The 19,371-nt window shown below is 51.0% G+C and overlaps 1 protein-coding gene across 1 annotated transcript in view; it reads left to right on the top strand.

Moving 5' to 3' along the window:
- The window catches only part of CACNA1E (calcium voltage-gated channel subunit alpha1 E), a 113,717-nt gene that overhangs the window by 50,730 nt on the left and 43,616 nt on the right, over window positions 1-19,371 (top strand). The window contains exons 8-12 of the mRNA XM_074906927.1: window positions 3,057-3,160; window positions 15,981-16,096; window positions 17,130-17,183; window positions 17,540-17,629; window positions 17,921-18,130. Of these exons, the coding sequence (XP_074763028.1) occupies window positions 3,057-3,160; window positions 15,981-16,096; window positions 17,130-17,183; window positions 17,540-17,629; window positions 17,921-18,130 (574 nt within the window). The remainder of the gene's footprint in view (window positions 1-3,056; window positions 3,161-15,980; window positions 16,097-17,129; window positions 17,184-17,539; window positions 17,630-17,920; window positions 18,131-19,371) is intronic.

Raw genomic sequence — 19,371 nt, 5'->3', positions numbered from 1 at the left:
GAACTATTTCAGCCAAAGGCCAATGCTGACAAAAGAATAGAGCGGTGTATAAAATAACCACAAATAAATTTAGGCTGAAAATTAGAGCAGCCATTAAAGCATCTGCTTGAGGAATCTTCCAGTGGGAATAGTGAGTTTTTCAAGGTAGGCTTGACAAGATCTGTGAGAGGTTGCGTCACACAAGAGGGTCTGGACTCAGCAACTCTGCAAGACCCTGGCAGTCCGCATCCTCCCTCCTGGCAAACCCACTGGCCTCCAGCTGAGGAGCATGGTGTGTCAGAGCACCAGGGCTGACAGGACACATGGCCAGGCATGGCAGTTCCTTCGGTTTCCTGGGCAGATGGGCTTTGGCTTTGGGAGTGAAGAGATGAGAATACACTCACTTCTGTGTGTGTATGCACACCTACTGTTCTGTGTGCTGATGTCCTGCTGCACTGGATGCTTTGTGGTCATGCTTTCCACACAGGCTAGAGAAGCAGGGGAAGATGCAGAGCTGTGCAATGCTCCTCATCTTTCCCAAACAAGCCCCTTTGTTCCCCCCAGCTAGAACCTCTGCAGCCTGGGTGCTGTAAAGGTACTGGAGCAACTCTTCTACCTCCTTGGGGAATAAAATGAGAAATTTTGGCAGTTGGAGCAGCCAAGCAGGTACCACATGACAGGCTGAAAGCACCGCATCCTGGATGGGCATCACCAGCTCCTGGTTTTGTAGGGAGCATTGAGATGTGCCCTGGACAATTTTATCTTGAGCTGGGCACCAGTTGACACCAGCCAAGGGGACACCTGTGTCTGCTTGGGGCAGCACTGCTCCTGGGGCCGCTGGCATCAGCCTGGGTGTCTGGGACCACCTGAGTGGCCAGCAGTGTGTCCTTGGGTACCTGGGGTCTGTGACCACAGCTCCCCATCCCCTCCCCTGCCTCAGCAGTGCCCCTCCTGGTGCTGCTGGTTGCTAGCAGTGCTGGACATGTAACCCCCCGAAACCCCCTAAAATCTGTCTAATTTATCTCCACCCCCATGGGAGCTGAGTACCCAAATGCATGTAGAGGTTGGGATCACAGACAGCCCATCCCATCAGGATGTTGGTAAGATCCTGCTTCAGGTTTCCTGATTGCAAGTCCCCAGTGCCACCAGCTTTGGCCATGTCCACAAAACACTGGGAAGAGGTAGTCTGGGTGCTGCTGCTGATATTGCTGGCTGATAACCATGGGGAAATTGCTCTCTGCTCCATCATCTCATCCCTGTCTCCCCCTCCCTCTCCTGCTGAGCATTGCTGGAGAGAAGGCCAAAGGAGGGGTCGTGATGGCCCAGCCCTGAGGGAAGATGTCTTGTTCACCTGTAGGAAAGCAGTTCATCTGGTTTGCATCCCCTGTGTCAAAGACCTTGGGGAAAGCCCGTGGGTTTTGGGCAGGAGCCAGTTTCAAAGGTGATAAATCCTGGCACAGGGGGCAGGTAGCCAGTGGCTACTTGGCAGGGAACTGAAGCCCAGACAAGCTAGGGCTGAGGGATGCATGATGCCTTGAAGACACTGTGGCAAACGGTGCTGTCAGAGCAGAGCGTGGTGGTCTGGGTGTCTCTGGAGGGCAGTGATGAACACTGGCTGTATGGGATTCCCACACATCATTCCCACCTCCCTGCACTTGCTCTCCTGTGGCCCCAAGGAAGGGGGCTGGTGGTCTACTGGGGATCCTGAAAGGCGTGCAGGACTTTGAGAAGACACACGTGGCTTCCCTGGTGCTGAAGGAGGAGGCTGCTGAGTCTTCTTTCCCCAACCTCAGAGTTCTTATTGCTGCTGTGTGCCAGGCGGTCCTCAGCACTGGGGTCTCTGCCCACAGCACCCACCTCCTAGTGCTGTGGTCAGTGCCTGCAATGGGATGTGCTGATGTCACCCTTCCTGCCTTGGGCTCAGTGTCAGGGTGGTGGGGAAACCCAGCTGAGGTTCCTGCTGGTGACTTGGTCATCATCGGAGGAAGACTCCGGCGCAGTGGCTTTCTCTCCCCCTCAGAGATGCGCTTCTCCCCTTGCAGAGCCTCATCTCGGCTCCTGCGCTGGCCGACCAGGAGGTGTGGTGCCAATGACTCAGACGAAGATGAGGGCTTAATTAGCACGGGGAGAGGGGGGAAGAGAGAGAAAAGAGAAAGAGTCTTTCATTGCAACAAGATTGATACCACCTCCCCCAGACAGTCACGTTCTGCCGCATCACCCTCCAGCCTGGCGTCATGTGCACCGTGCTTGACACTGGAGGACAAATGGGGCCTGAGAAGTGGCTGCGAGGTACAGGGGGGCACTGCTTTATTAAAAGCCTCGGTGAATAAATGGCTGGAGGCGCTGAGCAGGGCTTGCCAGCACCCTTTTTAGCTGTCAGGCTTTGCACTGCTGTTAGTTCCTTGGGGTTGGGATAGTGTGCCTGGGGCAGGAGGTTGTCTGCAAGGTATTTAGCAATGCCATCAGCAAAACACCCATTTGGAGGTGTGGGGCTTGTCTGCACCAGCCCCTTTTCTGCTGTTCAAGGCTGCCTCTTCTTTAGTCATCAGCTTCCCTGGCCCTCAGACACCTTATAAATCTTTCCCTTAACCTGCATTGTGCTTGTCAGGCACTGCTGTCATGGGGCTGGTTTGTCCTGTCTCAGTGGGATATGCAGGGGAGCACCGAATCCAGCTGGGGGAGGCATGTTCAGGGTGGCCCCCATGCCCCTGATTTCAGGCTGCAAGGCCCTGCACCTCTGACTATACCACTGTCTTACAGCCCCTGTATGCCTGGAGGGGTGGTAGGAGGAGGCAGAGGAGAGCGGTCCTGCCCAGTGAGGGCTGGAGGTGGTGGAAGAGAGTGTGGCTGGGGCAGGATGCTCAGAGACATCAGGAGCTCCCCTGCAGGCATGCCTGCACAGGCAGCACCTGGTGCCCATCAAGGCTCGGCAGGCATGGCCACGTCACCCCGAGGAGCCTAGTGTGGTCAGCCTGGAGAGAGAATTGCTATTATGCTGAAGCAAATGCAGCCTCCCTCTGCCTCTGGTGCTGGTGTTGAAGATAACATCACATGTGTTTCTTTTTTTTCCCCTCCAGACCAATGATGCCTTAGGAGCCACCTGGAACTGGCTGTACTTCATCCCCCTCATCATCATTGGATCCTTCTTTGTCCTCAACCTTGTCCTGGGAGTGCTGTCAGGGTAAGTGAGATGCCGTCCTTCCCCTTCGGGCTATGCCTGTCACATGTCTCTGAGACCCAAAGTTGGCCCCTGGTACTGCTGTGCCCTCCAGGACCCCAGTAGCTTGGGTCCCCCTGTCCCCTTCAAGCCTGCCTGCCCCACAGCAAGGGATTGGTCCCCGGCTCTGTTTAGCTCCTTTACTCCCTGATGAGCTGGGAAAGGTGCAGCCTTGAAGATGCTTTCTTGTTGTTTCTCATTGCTGAAGAGCTTGTGGTTTTGGTCACCTGTGTGAAATGGTCATTATTGATCTTCTGACTGTTTGGGATCTGCTGGAGGGGAGAGACATGGAGGGGCCTTATGGAAATGTGTTTTGAGTCCAGGGTAGTGAGATGTGCATTTGCTGGCTGATGGAATGTGGTGGGCATGGGTTGGGACAGGATTCAGGCATGTGTGGGAGCAATGTGGGGCACCCTCCATGCTGTGCAGGCCATGCCTGGGAGGATGTGCCTGACGCTGGTGGGGTATGAAGACTGGCGAGGATAGGGTTGCCTGGCATGCACGTGGACAAGCCTGGGATGTAGGGACAATGCGACTATCCCTGTTCTGCAATTCCCAGGGGAAAGGAGGTTTTAATCCAAGTCATTAAGCTGGGTTTGGAGAGAAAAAGGCTTCTTGTCTCCATGACAATGAACTGTGGTTGCATCAGCACATCCTCAACTGCTGGCAGGGGCTGGTGCATATGGAGAGCATGTCTTGTCCTGCACTTGGACTCCTTTGCCCTTGCTGCAGGTGGCAGAACTACCATGCCCCATGCACAGCAGCAGGTAATTTTTTTCCTATCACCTACCATGGCAAAAAAAGTGCCACCATAGCACTGTTTCGGCCAGCTGGTGTAGGGATCAATGTGGAGACTGGCCCTGGCCACCTCTGTCGCTGTCCTAAGTGTCCTTGTTGAGTTCAGGTGTGATGGTTGTCGTTTCAGAAATGCTTCTGGAATGGCAAGCTAGGCTTCAGGATCTGTTGGTGGGTTGAATTTCCCCAGCTCTCAGTCTGGGCTCTGGTGACAGGCTGCAGGAAGGGCTTTGTGCTGCCTTTCAGGGAGGGAGCTCTTATGGAGGATGAAGACATCCAAGCAGTGTTGGGTGGCTTTTGCATTTTTTATGCCACATCCAGCTTGGGGATTTGAGCAAAGTCCAACTGGGTGTCAGTGTCAAGCAGAAGCTTTCCTACAAAAGCCCAGAGAAGGGAAATTAGGAAGCTTGAGGCTAGGCAGCTGGAAAAGCCCCTTATTACAGTGTTGAATTGTTCCACCATAGTGGGTTTTATGGACACTGAGGCTTTTGGTGCTGGCGTGATGGTGAGAGCAGCCTGGGGACACAGCAAAGTAGCACTACTCTGGCCTGCAAGCCAGCCACTGGCAGGAGAAGCACAGGGTGGCTGGTGGGATGTCCAGCCTGTGCCCTGGTCCATGCTTGGTGACTCGCCTGCACCAGGACTGTGTGCGGCAGCTGTTCCCACGCCTGCCGAATTGGATGCAGTTGTCTAGGGCTCTTCCTAGGCGCCGGCTGGCATTTCAACTGTTTGTTTATTGCTAATAGGGTTTGTATTGGGGAAGGATGCAAGTGGGTGGGTGGCCTAATTGGCAATGGAGATGCTCTTGTGGCGTGCCAGATACCTAGGGAAAAGCGCAACTGCTCAGCTTCCTGGAGGGCTGAGCAAGGTGAGTGGAGGCGGGGGGCTGGGCTCTGCCATGTGATGGCAAGGCCACCGCACATGCCCTTCTGCCTGGCCACAGCCACTGATATCCTCTGCAGCTCAGTGGATGGTAGTACCTTGGCGGTGAAGCATCCTCTTGCCAAAGCTGCTTCCAGAGCCACAGAGGGGTGCGATGCGAGACGGGAGAAGGTACTTCTGCAGGCAAACAATGTGCACCCTTGACTGTGATAAGAAGGGCTTCATTCCTCGCTTTGCTTGCTTTGTTTTTAACACTTCTCACAACCTTCTTGTGCTGGAAGAGAGCACTTGGCTCTGCTGCGGGTGGGGAAGGGTGACCTTTCCATCCCCCAGCCTTTGAGCTGGATGAGCAGGCAGGGTCTGGCTGGATCTCCCTGTACATGCTGCGGCAGGGCTGAGCTGGGAGGAGAAGGTCACTTTGGGGATGAGCTCCATGGAAACACCTCCATGCAAAGGAAACCTTTTCCCAGTGTTACAGCATTGCTCTGGGGGAAGGCAGGCAGCCGTGCCCAGCTAGCTGAAATCACAGTTGCTTTGTTAACTTGGGGCGCAGCAGTGAGTGGCTAGTCCTGGTAGCCTGCTTACAGAAACCTGGACCCATATTGCTTGCAAACAGCACCATCTGCACTGTTGAATAATGAGGTCCACTTGGGATTTCCAGCCTTCTTCTTGAAGATCACACTCGTGAGCTGCTGCAGAGCTGCCTCTCTGCCCTCACTTCGTCTCAGCAGCGGTTTTCTTTGAGGAAACAACCAAACACCCGAGGCAAGTCCTGAATGCAAAGAGGCAGCAGGAGGACATTTGTATGTTTAACTTGCCACGATCAGAATTTTGCCGGAGCCCAGATTTAGCAGTCTTCTGGTTGTGATGCGCATCTCTCCCAACAGTCAGTTCCCCAACTGTTAAGCTGAGGCATGACCTCCGTGATGTAAACAGCCTGGATCCATCTGCTCCTAAGCACAAAGTATGTGGGAGAGGAAAAGAAATTATTTCCATCATACCGAGGCTCCTCGATTTTTCTCTCTAAATACTAACACGCACACACGCACTGGAATTGCATGCAACACTATTAAGAGGAGATGGAGTCACTCCAAGCAGGAAGGGCTTGGAGAGTCAGTTCTTCTGGGGCTTTGGCACTTATTACTGTGTCTATTAACTTTCCCCCTCTATGGGTGAAATTATTGATCAATTAATTCTAACTGAAAGCAGGAAAGAAAACAAATAAAAAATTGGCCCTGTTCCTCTTTGAGAGCAGGTATGAAGCCCAAGGAGATGTGACTGCTCAGCTTTTAAAGCTACACAAGCTACCGAAATAATCCTGGCAGAAGAGAGTCAGTGGGAGCAAGAGAGGGTGGAGCATCAGTTGAAATGCCCTGTTTTCTGACACGTGGCAGCTGGTGGATTTGCGACCTTGGGAAGATGCTGATCATATCAAGTGTTGCCTGCTGCTGTCCTGTGGCCTGAGCTTGGTGTCACCCAGCACCCTGCTGCAGTGAGGCAGGGTACACCTGCAGCTCTGCACCTCTTCCCAAGGAGAAGTGCTGGAGTGCAGAGGGGGAAACACGTGCTGCAGCCACCTCTGCTGTGGGATGGGTAGGAGGGGTGGATGGGACCTCCTTCCACCCCTGGCCCCTTTTGTGCAGTGCCCTGCGGTCAGTTGGCTTTAGCTCAGGGGGATGGAAAAGTTGCACATGAACCATACTGAAGATTTGCAAAGGTCTGCTCTCCCTTCTTTGTGAAATGGTGGGGGTTTTTTATTCAGTTGTTTCTTGTGTAAAACAATTTGGATCTGTGCATTCATGCTGCATCTCCAGAGCAGCAGAGACAGGGCAGGAGCCGTGCTGGCTGGTCCTTACTGCCTGTGGCATGCATGGTGCCGTGGTGGCAGTGATGCCACCCCAGTAATGACAACAGCTCACCTGTTCTAGCTAATGCAGAGGTCCTACCTGCCTTGCTCCTCCTGGCAAGAAGACAGCTTATGTCTAGCTTGTTGCTGGGAGCAAGAAGATGAAAGAGTGAAGATAAAAAATAAGCTGTGCTTGGAGGTATAACATTGAGGACTCATGCAGAGTTTCTGATACCAGACAGGCTGTGTTTTGACTCTTTCCTCTCTCCTTTTCCTCAGTCCCTGCGGTAAACACCTCCTCCATTCATTGCAGCATCTGTTGTCCTGTTTGGGTAGACCTGTAGCTCTTGTGAACTCTTTTCCCTTATCCAGTCTCATACTTCCAGCCCCTTTCCAGGGTGACAAAGCTGCTATAATCACTGGTATTTGTAGTCCGCAGCAATAGCTGAATGGGTGCGGAGTAGAAGGGGATGCTGCCTGACCTGGGAAGGCTGGGTCCTTGGGTCTGCTAAGGAGAAGACCTCTGGAAGCTGATGGTAGAGCAAGAAGTTGAACATCATGGCAAGAAAAATGAAATCCATCTGCCTTGTACCAAACAAGAGAGTAATTTAAATCCTCCTAATTGCTTCCACTCATCCTGGTGATGTTAAGTCTTTTCTGCCCCCCACCCCCAGCTCTTGCACTAAATCTTTGAAAGAAACGACTAATGTTATAATTAAAGGATCAATTTGGCAAGATTTCTTTGTCTTAAGATCTTCTTTCTTTCAGGTTGTGTTAGCGCTGCATTCCCAGTCTCCTGAGAGTTTTCTTCAGCTCCTTCAGGAGCCTTCTGTACCATCTCTGAAATCTTTTCACTTCACTTAATTTGAATTTTTTTCCCTTCCAATTTTGAGGCATAACAAATGATGAATAAAATTAAGTTTTATAGCAATTAATAAGAAGGGTGTTGAAGGAACAAGTGTACATTTTCAATGGAGGCAGGTTTTTTTTGCTGGCTATACACAAAACCTGGGCCCTGTGCATTCAAGCTGGATCAGGTGGTTTGAAGCCAAAAACGCTAGGAAGAGGATTAATGTCTTGGAGGTAGGCGGTTTGTGAAGAGGAAAGCAGGGAGACACGTCACCACAATGCAGGAAGGCTTGTGGGGAGATCGTGAGGGATAGCAAGATGCCAACAAACATGCCCGAGAAATATTACGTCGGAAGCGTGAAAGTGTGGAAGCATTTTATTTTTTTTTTCTTTAATGGTTGTAGCATTTCAGGGAGTGTCTCAGATGAGATGTAAAATGGCTGCGCCCATTGTGTGTTTGGGGATTCAGTAGCTGGAACTGCTTTTGAATGAAGCTGTGTGTATGATGGCGAGGGGGGGCTGTGATGCCTCCTGCCAGGTCCCCCAGCACCGTCGTGGGATGCACTTTGGTTTGGCCACATTTGGTGAGAAATGGCCACACTTGTCACTTTGTTCTGGGGGAGCTCTTTTGTCACTGATGTGGTATCTGATCATGAGTGAAGCAAAGGAGCCTTTGAGATCTTAATCTATATTCAGCAGCCAGGTGGGCATCCATATTCAATGAGGGCCTCTCTGCTCTGCCTTGCTCTGCTGTACCACCTTTCTGCAGAGGGCCTCCAAGCCCTTTACAAATAAGCTCCCTGACAAGAGACATGCGTGTCTGGTGTGCTGTATCCCCCAGTGCTACAGGGAGTAACAACTCCTCTTACAGCCAGCCGGACAGGATTAAAAAAAAAATCCACAACAAAGAGACGACTCAGTGACTTTCCCATTTTATTTCTCTTTGCAGATTATTTGCCAGCATGTCTCAACTGCTTCAGATTTACTCTTATTTGTGCCTCCTTGCAAATGTGCTCTGTGGACTGCCTGTTGTCTGCAGACTGGGTGAAAAGGCTTATTTTTGATCTTCTCGACAAAGCACTCAGCAGATAGTTCTTGCTTACAGATTGCTTTTGGAGTTGTTTGTTCCAGATCATCGTAATTTCTATCATTCTGGTTAATGACAGTGTGGTCATGGCTGCAGCTCTTTGACTTGGCGGATGGTTTTGGAGATGCCCAGTTCCTTCATGACCAACTCCATCCTTGCAAGGGAGTGCAGGGCACTCCTGTGGGGTGAAGTAGGCAGGATGCCCCAAATGAATTACATAGCATTATCAGTTCTTTGTACATCATAGGTGGTTGGTTGTTTTGCAGTGGCAGAGTGACATCTCTAGCAGTTGCATTGTGGGTTTCACACTTGATGGTTAGTTCTGAATTCATTGTATTTGTGTGTTGAAGGCGTCAATTAGAGTGCTTGGAAGTTCCTGGGAAGTTAATATGATGAAATGTTGATAATTGGTGAATTTTTTTTCCATGCTGTAACTCACCTGCAGTACTGACCATACGCTTTTCATGGCTGTCACTTGCAAAGGGGGACTATAAAACTGTTCTCCGCTTACAGAGGATAAAAACTAGAGCATAGGAGGGAAGGGGAGGAGTGACATTTTCCCCACGCTGCATGAGCCAGTGGGAGTGATTGCGAACAAAGCCCGGGGCTCTTGAAGCAGTGAAGCTGTGCTGCTGCTCATACCAGCCCTGCCTGATAAGAACGAAATAAAATCCAGAGCTTCCATCTCTGCTTCTTGCTGCTGGGGCTACCAGACCCTCCTCCACCTTTCTGTAGCTTTCTTGCAATATGGGCTAACTTTGCTGTTGCTACCTTTGATGCAGCATTGCAAACAGCAGACATCTGAGCAGTGGGGACAGAGATGAAAACCTCAGCATTGTTACCCTCAGAAGAGTGTTGAAACTGAGACTCTACAACTGGAATGTCTGTGGCTCCCTTCTCCCAGTTATATTTGTCCTCTTTGTCATTCATTTTTCTCACTTCAGAACCATAAGCTCTCCAAACTGTTGGCTGCTCTGAGCCCAACCCAAGTGTTGTGGAAAACCGATCTTTTTTTTTAAAGGTCACAGTAGGGTTGAGCTGAACACAAAGCAACTATTCACATGTGCTTTTCTCACTTTGATGATGGAGTACTTCTTATTTTTGGAGAGCATGCATGAAGTGTGTGGAGAGGGGATCATCTGGTCCAACCTTTCCTGGCAAAAGCACAGTCTAGACAAGATGGCCCAGCACCCTGTCCAGCTGAATCTTAAGTGTCCAGTGGGGAATCCACCACCTACTTCCCTGGGGAGATTATTCCAGGGGCTGATTGTTCTCACTGTGAAAAATTTTCCACTTGGATCCAATCAGATCTCCCCAGGAGTAACTTGTACCCATTACTCCTCATCTTTTCCATGTGACTCCTTGTAAAAATGGAGTCTCCATCGTCATTGTAGCCACCCTTTAAATGCTGGAACATGGGGGTAAGGTCTTCCCTAAGCCTTCTCTTCTCAAGGCTGAACCAACCCAGGTCTCTCAGCCTGTCCTCTCACAGCAGGCTGCCCAGTCCCTTGATCATCTTTGTGGCCCTTCTTTGGACCCTCTCCAGCCTGTCCACATCTTTTTTGTATAGCAGGGACCAAAACTGAGAACTGTATTCCAGGTGTGGCCTGACATGCGCTGAGTAGAGAGTGGGATAACCACTTCTTTCTTTCTGATGGTGATGCCCTTGCTGATGCAGCCCCAGCACCCTGTTGGCTTCCTTTGCAGCAGCCCCACACTGTTCACTTGTGTTGAGCGAGTTGTCCCTTTCCACAGAGCTACTCCTCAGCCGGGTAGATCCCAGCCTTTGCTGCACTCCTGGGTTATGTTTGCTCAGGTGCATGACCTTACACTTGTCCTTGCTGAACTTCATAAGGTTCTTGCTATCCCACTCTTCCAGCCTATCCAGGTCTTCCTGCAGGGTGGCTCTCTCTTCCAGAGAGTCCGCTTCCCCGTTCAGCAGACTTCATTGGGGTACACTAAATCCCATCATCCAGATCACTTATGATGATATTAAACAGCATTGGGCCCAATATCCATCCCTGGGGGACCCCACTTGTGACAGGTTGCCGGTTTGAAAAGGAGCTATTTCCCAACACCTTCTGGGTATGGCCTGTCAGCCAGTTCCCCACCCACCTCACAGACCACTTGTCCAGACCGCAACACATCAGTTTCTCTAGGAGGAGGCTGTGGGAAACCATATAGAAAGCCTTGGAGAAATCCAGGCAGATAGTCACAAGCTTTCTTCAAGGTAGAAGGTAGCCATCAGTATCTGCCCCTTCTTAAATGGGACAGTGATGTAATGGGTAATCTCAGGGCTGGTATCTCCCAGCTCCTTCCCATTTTACCATTTATTGTCACCAACAGCTTGTCAGCTTTTCATTCCCCAATTCGTGTGTCTGCTGGTGCTCTATAAATGTGCTCCCTTTTAGCATCGTCAGCTGTACTCTCCACTTTTTGCTGCAGCTTTGTCACAACACGGTGAACACGTATCTCTCACCGAAGTACACAGGGGTGTTCAAAAGCTAACACCACCACTAAAAGGGAATACAAGAAATAGGATGTTTCTGTTTTACTTTTTTTGTATTCTCTCTTTTCACCAGTTAGTGCTTTGTGAGAAGACTTTCTCAAAATAATCCAGCTTCGTTAAGGAATCATAGAATGGTTTGGGTTGAAAGGCACCTTTAAAGATCATCTAGTCCAACCCCCCGGCAATGAGGAGGGACATCCTCAACTAGATGGAGTTGCTCAGAGCCCCATGCAGCTTGTACCTTGAATCTCCTCAGAGTTCTTCAGACAGTTCAAGTGAACTTAAATCAAACAAGTTCCTCTTATCCAGAAAACTTGTTGCCTCCTTCCAAGCAGGCCTATGAAGCACATCTTCCCACTGAAGGGTTTTTGTACCTTTTGGAGACCCTGCTCTAGCCTTTGCTGTCAGTTCAATTCAATAATCCTGGTCTGCAATGTCAGTTCTGCTATGACTGCTTGCCACCGTCTGTTTAAGTTGGAGCACCAGGTTACAGACTGCACAGTTAGTTCAACACTCTTACTTTAGTTCCTTTACACCTCTTGGATAAATACCATCTGATCCCTCCGGTTTGCAACTGTCTCATCCATGTTTTCCAAACCGTCTGTTGTCAGTTCTGTCCCATAACCTCTAACACTCTCCTGGAGTTGAAGGTGTTTTTTCATCAAACTGTGGTGCTCAAACCTGAAGCAGAGCCATGAGCTGAGACCTCACGAGTCCCGAGAAGAGCAGCAGTATTACCTGATGTCTTCCAGATGGTGTTTCTTGGTATACATCCTATTATATATGTTTTTTTTCACAGCAGCATGGTACTGCTGCCTCATCCTCAGTGTGTAATCCAGTATTTCTCCTCTTCCCACCCCACCCTTTCTGCTGCCTCATAATGTTTTGAGACCTGTTTGGTAACTGGTTTGTTGAAGGTGTCTTTATTGGTGGCAAAAGGTGATGAGTTGGGTTTGAAGATGGTTGCCTTGTCCTATCAAACCATAGAAGCCACAATATTGATGTGACCAGCGCTATGTACCCACTCTGGACTCAAAGAAGCTCCAAAAAGAATAATGGGTTGCAGTATCTGTGATTTTTTTTTTTCTTTAACTGGTTTTTGGTTGCTGGTTTTCTTGTGGTTGAGGTTTTTTGTTTTTTTCTATTTGCTTGGGGGCTTTTTCAAAAAAGGGGGCCCATTTTCAACCTGGATGCTTCCACATGGGTGGCATTCTCCCATTAAAACCACATCAGGGCTCTCCAGTCTTCTGAGCAAAGCGCACCGATGCAGTAAAAGCATCGCTGCCCTGGTGAGAGCGAGGGCACGGGGACCCAGGGAGGAAGGTGGCCAAGTGTGGTGGTGTCCCCCAGGGTCTCCTGCCAGGAGCAGAGATGCTCTCAGGCCCCATGAAGGGTATACCAAAGCTGTAGAGAAGAATTTATAGCCAGAGGAGGAGAAAATCATCTGTGTTCCAATCTCCCTGGCAGGCTGGGCACCGTGTGTGGATGCATGGTGTCCTTGCGTGCAGGAGGACAGATGGCACACTGCTTCCCAGCTTCCACTGCGACCTCCAGTGCTCACCTCCAGCGCTTGCTGTGTGCCTTTGGCTTTACGAGGCTGAACGGGGAAGGGCTGCAATGACACAGGGTTGGCATGAGTGGAGCTTGGCTGTCGTGGATGGATGTTTTCATGCTGGAGGCATCAGGATTTGGGCCAGGAGACCCAGGTGGACAAGCAGAGGTGTTGCCAGCGGGGACTATGCTGTCTGCTTGCGTCCTCTGAGTCCCCTCGCAGAAACCCCATGGGGCAGCACAGCCCTGGGTGGGCTCTTTGGAAGGCAAAATTGGGCCATCCCTGGCAATGTAACCTAAACACACTGGGGAGCAGAGCCCTTCTTCAATGGGACGCAGGCGCCTGGCTCTCTTGGCGATGTGATGCCGCCCTGCCTGTGACTTGGAGCCTTCCCAAGCGGCTGTCAGTCACTGTTGCTGGCCCCATTCTCACTCACATACAGTATTATCTCTACCCGCTGCTGCAAATTGGCTCTGAGCAATCCTTGATCTGTCAGCATCGCCTACCCACTCTCAGATGTCACCAGCCCCCGCTGCTGCCCTGCTCAGTAACGTGTCTCTCTGAAATGTAATAATTCATTAAGTTGAGCTTAACTTTTTTTTTTCCCCCTCCCCTCCCTGCCACCCCTTCCTTCTTCTAATGGACAAAAGCAATTAAGCTCCATTAGGGATCAAGCGTGTGGGAAGTGTCTCCCTCAGAGACAACTGCCGCAGCTGCATGGACCTTGTCCCTGGATGCATGTGGCACCAGCTTCTTGCAAGTTAGGGTTCTGTGAGCAAATGGTTGGGCAGGGGGAAATGGTGCTCAATCAAGGGGCACTGGAAAAGATATTCCCATCCCCTCCTCCGGGAAAAGGTGATTTGAGGCTCAACTAGTCCTTCTGGCTGTGTTTTATCATGGACACATGATGATGGCTTCTCTTGCCATGCAGCAAAATGAGACACCAACCTCAGGAGAGAAGGAACTGGAAGACAGGGGATGGGCAAGCAGAAAGTGGCAGAGAGGAGTCAGATTCATAGCTGGTATAAGGCAGGGGAAGCTTTTCAGGTGCTCCCGGTCTCAGAATATATCTGCAGGGTCCTGCTGGCAAAACTTCTGCAAAGGAGCTGGCTGGCACGGGGTTATGGCCTGTGGGACAGAGGTTCATCACAGTGGAGAACCAGTGAACCAAAGAGAGAGGCAACTTCCCTGCTAACTCTGGCTGCAAATGTCATCTTCTCATTTCTTGACTTCCCAGATTTGCTAACAAAGGCCAGCGAGGGATGATGGCACAGCCAAAATGGTCCTTCCCTTTCCTCCAGCTAGGGCAAGGAGGGTTTTTGCATGATATGCCCAAAATTGAGAGCACATTTTTCTGTTGACTGTGGGAGGTCCTTCCTTCTCCCCCATCTCTCCCGCCCTCCTTCCCTCCACTTAGCCTGCTTTTCTCTTCCTTGCCTTTTGTTCTCTCCCCCTTCCCTGCCCTAGGAAGAAAGTCTCATTTCAGTCTGAAAGCCAGTGATGGAGAAGAAAAGTCATTTAATGCTTAATGCCAGAGCGGCAGGAAACTTCACCTTCCTGGGGTGGAATTAAAATTGCTTGAATTGTCTGGAGATCTTAAACAAGAGATGCAGGGAACATTCAGGGCTTTTCACACAAACACTCACACACACGAAAGCCCACACAACATTAAGGGTGTAATAGCTCAGCTTGGGTAATGCACTTGAACTCTCTCTGCAGCAGACAGACCAGTTCTTTCAGTTCTTTTGAATTTTTTTTTTGAATTTTTTTTTTTTTAGGCTGGAGATTGCTGCCAGTCTCAGGGGAGAGAGACATTTGTCTTGCAGAGAGAACGGTGCTATTTGTTCTTTGCAATCATGCTTTCCTTGGAGCAGCCTGGGACCAGGAGGGGGCTGAGGGCACGGGCTGGGTTCCTCCATGCAGCTGGGGCTCTGTGGCCACCGGGGCCCGGGGACGGGACAAGCAGCTGCAGCCAGCAGATTGCACCGCTCTGATGATGCAAGGAAGGCAGGGTGTGCTGGGGGGATGTCTGGTGTGAGGGATGCTCCCTGTGTGCAAATGGGGTCACCAGTAGAGGCATAACATGCAGGTCAAGATGCTCCAGGTATGTGGTGTGTGCCAGCACAGGCAGGTCCTCTTAGAAGCAGGTCCAGTCATGTCATCTTACATATAACCCGTGGCATTGGTGGGAGGTTGCCAACATTGCCACCCCTGTGTTTCCTGCCAAATATTTCCATTTCTCTGTTTGTGTGTGATGGCCTTTGCATACATGCTTAGGCCTTTGAGTGCTTCTTCATACAGGGTGGGTGAAAAACCTGCATGGGTCTTCTGTGTATGGCCACAGGTGTGTGTAAACCAGAAGACAGACTATGCTTACTGGCATGGTCTTGTGTTTTAACTGCACATGAGAAGTGTGTATAGCCCTAGCTGTATATGGGTGTCTTTGCAGAGCTCTGGCCTAGGCTATAGGTGAAATCATATGTTTTATGTACTGAGGAGTGTGTTTATATTTGTGCTTAGGGGTGCACATGAGCACATGACTGCTAGTACATCTGTGTGTCACGTGTGTTAGAGGCTGCATGAGCAGTGGGCACGGCGTTAGCTCTGGCCAGTGTTGCTCAGCATTTCATTTACCATTCCTTGCCTGTACAGAGCCCATGAAATGCTGCCTGCCCTCCTGCCCACTGCAGAGCTGCACAGAGCTGTTGTCCTTCTCTGGACTTGTCATGACACCTGGACAGTTTGTGTGAGACACTGAAGTCCAGAGAAGGACAACACAGGTGTCTCGAGCCCTGGGAAAATACTCCAAGGAGAAGCTGGAAAGGAAAAGGTTTCAGAGGAGGAGGTAAATGTGGGAGACAGGATCTGTCCTCCTCCATCCCCTCGCTGCCTTCGCACTGTCCCCAGTTTTTATTCCCTGAAAGGACACACAGAAGCTGAGCTAGTTCCGGAGTTGGGTAGCACTGGGAGCATCCTCCCCACACAGCAGTGGCTCCCAGCTGGGGCATGCATGGCTGAGCAACCAAGCAGGGGGTTTGCTCCTGTGCATCCATGCCTTTTCTTCTGCAAAGAATCCCTCCTCCTCTCTGATCAGTCCCCCATCCCCTGGCCATGCTTTGGGTGAGGAAGGCCATACCTCTCTCCAACATGCACCAGCAGCCCTTGGCTCATGCTCGCCCTTGGTACTGGCCTTCCCTTCCAGCCCCCTGTGCACCCCATTGCCCTCCAGCTGCACTCTCACTGCCCCCCTCTGCCCTTCCTCAGAGAGTTTGCCAAAGAGCGTGAGCGAGTGGAGAACCGCCGAGCCTTCATGAAGTTGCGGCGCCAGCAGCAGATCGAGCGGGAGCTCAACGGCTACCGGGCCTGGATAGACAAAGCGGGTAAAGGCTGGCAAGCCAGGGGCGGCTGCTGGGGGGATGGTGGACACTGCAGACTGCTTGTTGTGCAGAGTGGTGGGGGTGGAAAGGGATCCCTGAGCATCACCCAGTGCAACCCTGAAGTTGCACAGGTGCTCACATGGTGGCACTGGGTGCATGGGTGAGCTCGGCCTCAGATGGTGTGATGGCCCCGCCAGGCTGCAAGCAAGGACATCGCCAACAGCTGATGAAACCTCACATTCTGTGGTGTGAAGCTGTCATATTTTGAATGTGAGGCATACTACATCTCCAGGGGAAGCTGTGAGCATCATGGCAGTGAGCTTTGCTCTGCAATGGTTTCCTTTCTCTTGACGTTTACTAGAGTCCCCTGCAGCAGTTGGCAGTGGGAAAGTAGAACAGTGAACAGTGACAGTGGTTTTCCAGCTAAACCCGCTCCTGGAGCAGTCTGAAAGGGATGCACCCACCAGTTCCCACCTCGGGGCTCCTGGACCTGGGCAAGGGCTGGGAGTGATGGAGATTTCCAGGCTTCCTGCTGACACCCAGCCAGACACAACAGCCTGTGGGTGCTGGTCCCCGAACTGCCACAACCCATGTCCTTGCTTGCCCCTCACAGGGATCAGGTCAGTGCATGCAGCTCTGGGAAGGGAAGACTTACACTTTAATCTAGTGTTCAGACTTGAAAAAAGATGGTTATCTTGAAATAAGCCATGAGCTACAGACCTCAGCTTTGGTCATAGATTGGGATGTTGAGCCCTAGACCTGTCTATGATGTTCACATTCTTTAGTGGGGTTAATTACAGGGGAGGAAGAAGGGTTGATTACAAGTAATCTTTCTTTCTAATGCAATGTGTGGTAGCTGTCATTTGCCACCCTCCAGAATTTGCTTTTGGACACTTAACCAATACTTGGCAAGAGTTTGCAACCTAGAGCAACCATCTCCAGGATGGGCAGAGTGCTTAGGTACAAGGCAGTGAGGTCTGATGTGTTCAGTCAATGGTGTCTTGTCTCCTGATGCTGAACTGTGTGTTTTGCGTAGAGGAAGTCATGCTGGCTGAAGAGAACAAAAACACTGGGACCTCAGCCTTAGAAGGTAAGACTAGCAATGCCCTGCCTAAAAATCTGCCTGCCCTTCCTTCTGCCTGCCTGTAGCTGGAGGATGAAACCCTCCAGCTGTGATGGAGGCTGGGGATGCCCCAGCGAGGTCTGCAACCCAAGAGAGGGGTTCAGGGAGGTGGATTGACAGGATAACCCCCAGAGAACATGGAAGCCAGGAGGTGTCTGGTCCCACACAAGAGAGAACTCTGGACTAGGGTCATCTGGGTATCTCTGTCCTGTTATGAGACCTGAGTTAGTTAAGTACTGATCACCAGGTCCTGGTCCAGTATGCTGGCTGCTGGCAGAGTTGGGCCACCGTGGCTCTAACAGCCATTCCTCTTCCCTTCCTAGTGCTCAGGCGAGCCACCATCAAAAGGAACCGGACGGATGCCATGAACCGTGACTCAAGTGATGAGCACTGTGTCGATATCTCCTCTGTGGGTGAGCGGAGGCTGGCGCAGAGAAGACCTCTTCATCCAACCTTGGGTCAGTGCAGTTTGGAGCTTGCTTCCCCAAAATCTGTGCCAGCTTAGTGAGTTGCCAGGAGACTATCACATATCGCTGCTAGTTTGGCAGCAAAGGGGGAAAACCACCTGTTGCCCCCTGTGCCACATAAAAATTGTCTGGATAAGTTGTGTCCCATAAGACCAGTGTCTGTGAGCCACCTGTCCTGTCTCACGTTGCAGGGAAGGCTGGAGCACCCAACGCCTACTCTCTCCTCTTTTCCCTTAGGTAACCCCTTGAGTCACTCTGGCCTCAAAGGTGCCAGAGTGGACGGTGCCTCCTACTTACGGCACAAGGAGCGCCTCCTGCGCATCTCTGTTCGCCATATGGTGAAATCCCAGGTCTTCTACTGGATCGTCTTGAGCCTGGTGGCTCTCAACACTGCCTGTGTGGCCATCGTCCATCACAACCAACCAGCCTGGCTCACCCACTTCCTCTGTGAGTCTCTGGCCTTTGTGTAGGTGTGAGAACACTGTGTGGGCAGGCAAAAACTCCTGCAACCTTCTTATCTCCAGTGGCTGGAGGTTGTAGTATACCTTCGCTCCTTGCCTCAGGGCACGTGGGCATGAATCCCACCAGAGTTATGCTGGTATGGAGCTGGGTGGGGAATAACCTGAACTGTGTTCACTGTTGATAACAAAGGACTGTGTACAGCCATTTGTACAGCCATTTAATTCAGCTTTGCCCTTGGCCCCATGGCCACTGATGACTGTCTCAAGCCCTGTGAGCAAACACAGAGGCGTTTTACTGGCCTCATGACCTTCAGATGTGATGTGTTTGTCAAGAGAGAGAAACAAACTGCAGGTCTCAGATGGGTTTATCCTAAAATTGTGAACAGTGGTGATGGAAAGCTTGCTGGAGATCCATCTTTGGACACCTGCAAGCAATTGCTGGAAAGGCATGAGTTTGCAGGGATGGGGCTGGTCATGGGAGAACTCCCTGGTTAAAGTTTTGGTTCATGGAGATCCCAAGCTTGAAATCAGTTACTGGAGCATCCCCCAGCCCACTGGCTGCCCATGGCAGCCGTGTGTTACTCCTGAGTTGCTGTAGTAGGGACAGTGCTGTTTTCTTAGCTGTGTTATTCTTACTCACCTTGAAAATGTCCCCGTCAAGCACCGCGCGTGCCCACATACAGGTTAGCATGCTCAGGCCTGCCGGGATCCCAGCACGCTGCAGTGTGGTATGGCAGCTGGTCATGGTGAGAAGCATCTTTTGGACAAGCTGAAGAGCCAGACTCTTGCTTGCTAATGTTCACAAAATAGCTGGAGGAGCTTTTCATGGACTCTTGGCTGTTTGGCTTGGTTACCCTGGCCAAGTTCCAGCCATGCAATAATTCAAATCCAGGTTGCTAATATGCCCCTACAGTGTCATGTGTCTTTGCAGACACCTCAGCCACTGTTGAATAATGCTAAAGGGCAGGTCTGCTCCGTGCTGACCATCTCTGGTCTTCTCAGCCTCCTAGGACACTGGTGAACCTACCTTGAAAGATTAACTTGTGGGGTTGGTGCTCTGTTATGTACAATATATGTCCTCACAGATAAGCTTCCCTCATCCCATGCCCTGGCCTGAGGGAGCTCTGGGAAGCAACATGGTCCTCAACTTTTCCCATCTCTGTGATGTACTATGAGTGGATGCACGCAGGATGCTCCTTACAGATCAGCGTCCTGAGGGTAGCACAT

Source organism: Athene noctua, chromosome 5 (genome assembly GCF_965140245.1).
Source record: "Athene noctua chromosome 5, bAthNoc1.hap1.1, whole genome shotgun sequence".
Taxonomy (NCBI): Eukaryota; Metazoa; Chordata; class Aves; order Strigiformes; family Strigidae; genus Athene; species Athene noctua.
This window is presented reverse-complemented; position numbering and strand designations above follow the sequence as displayed.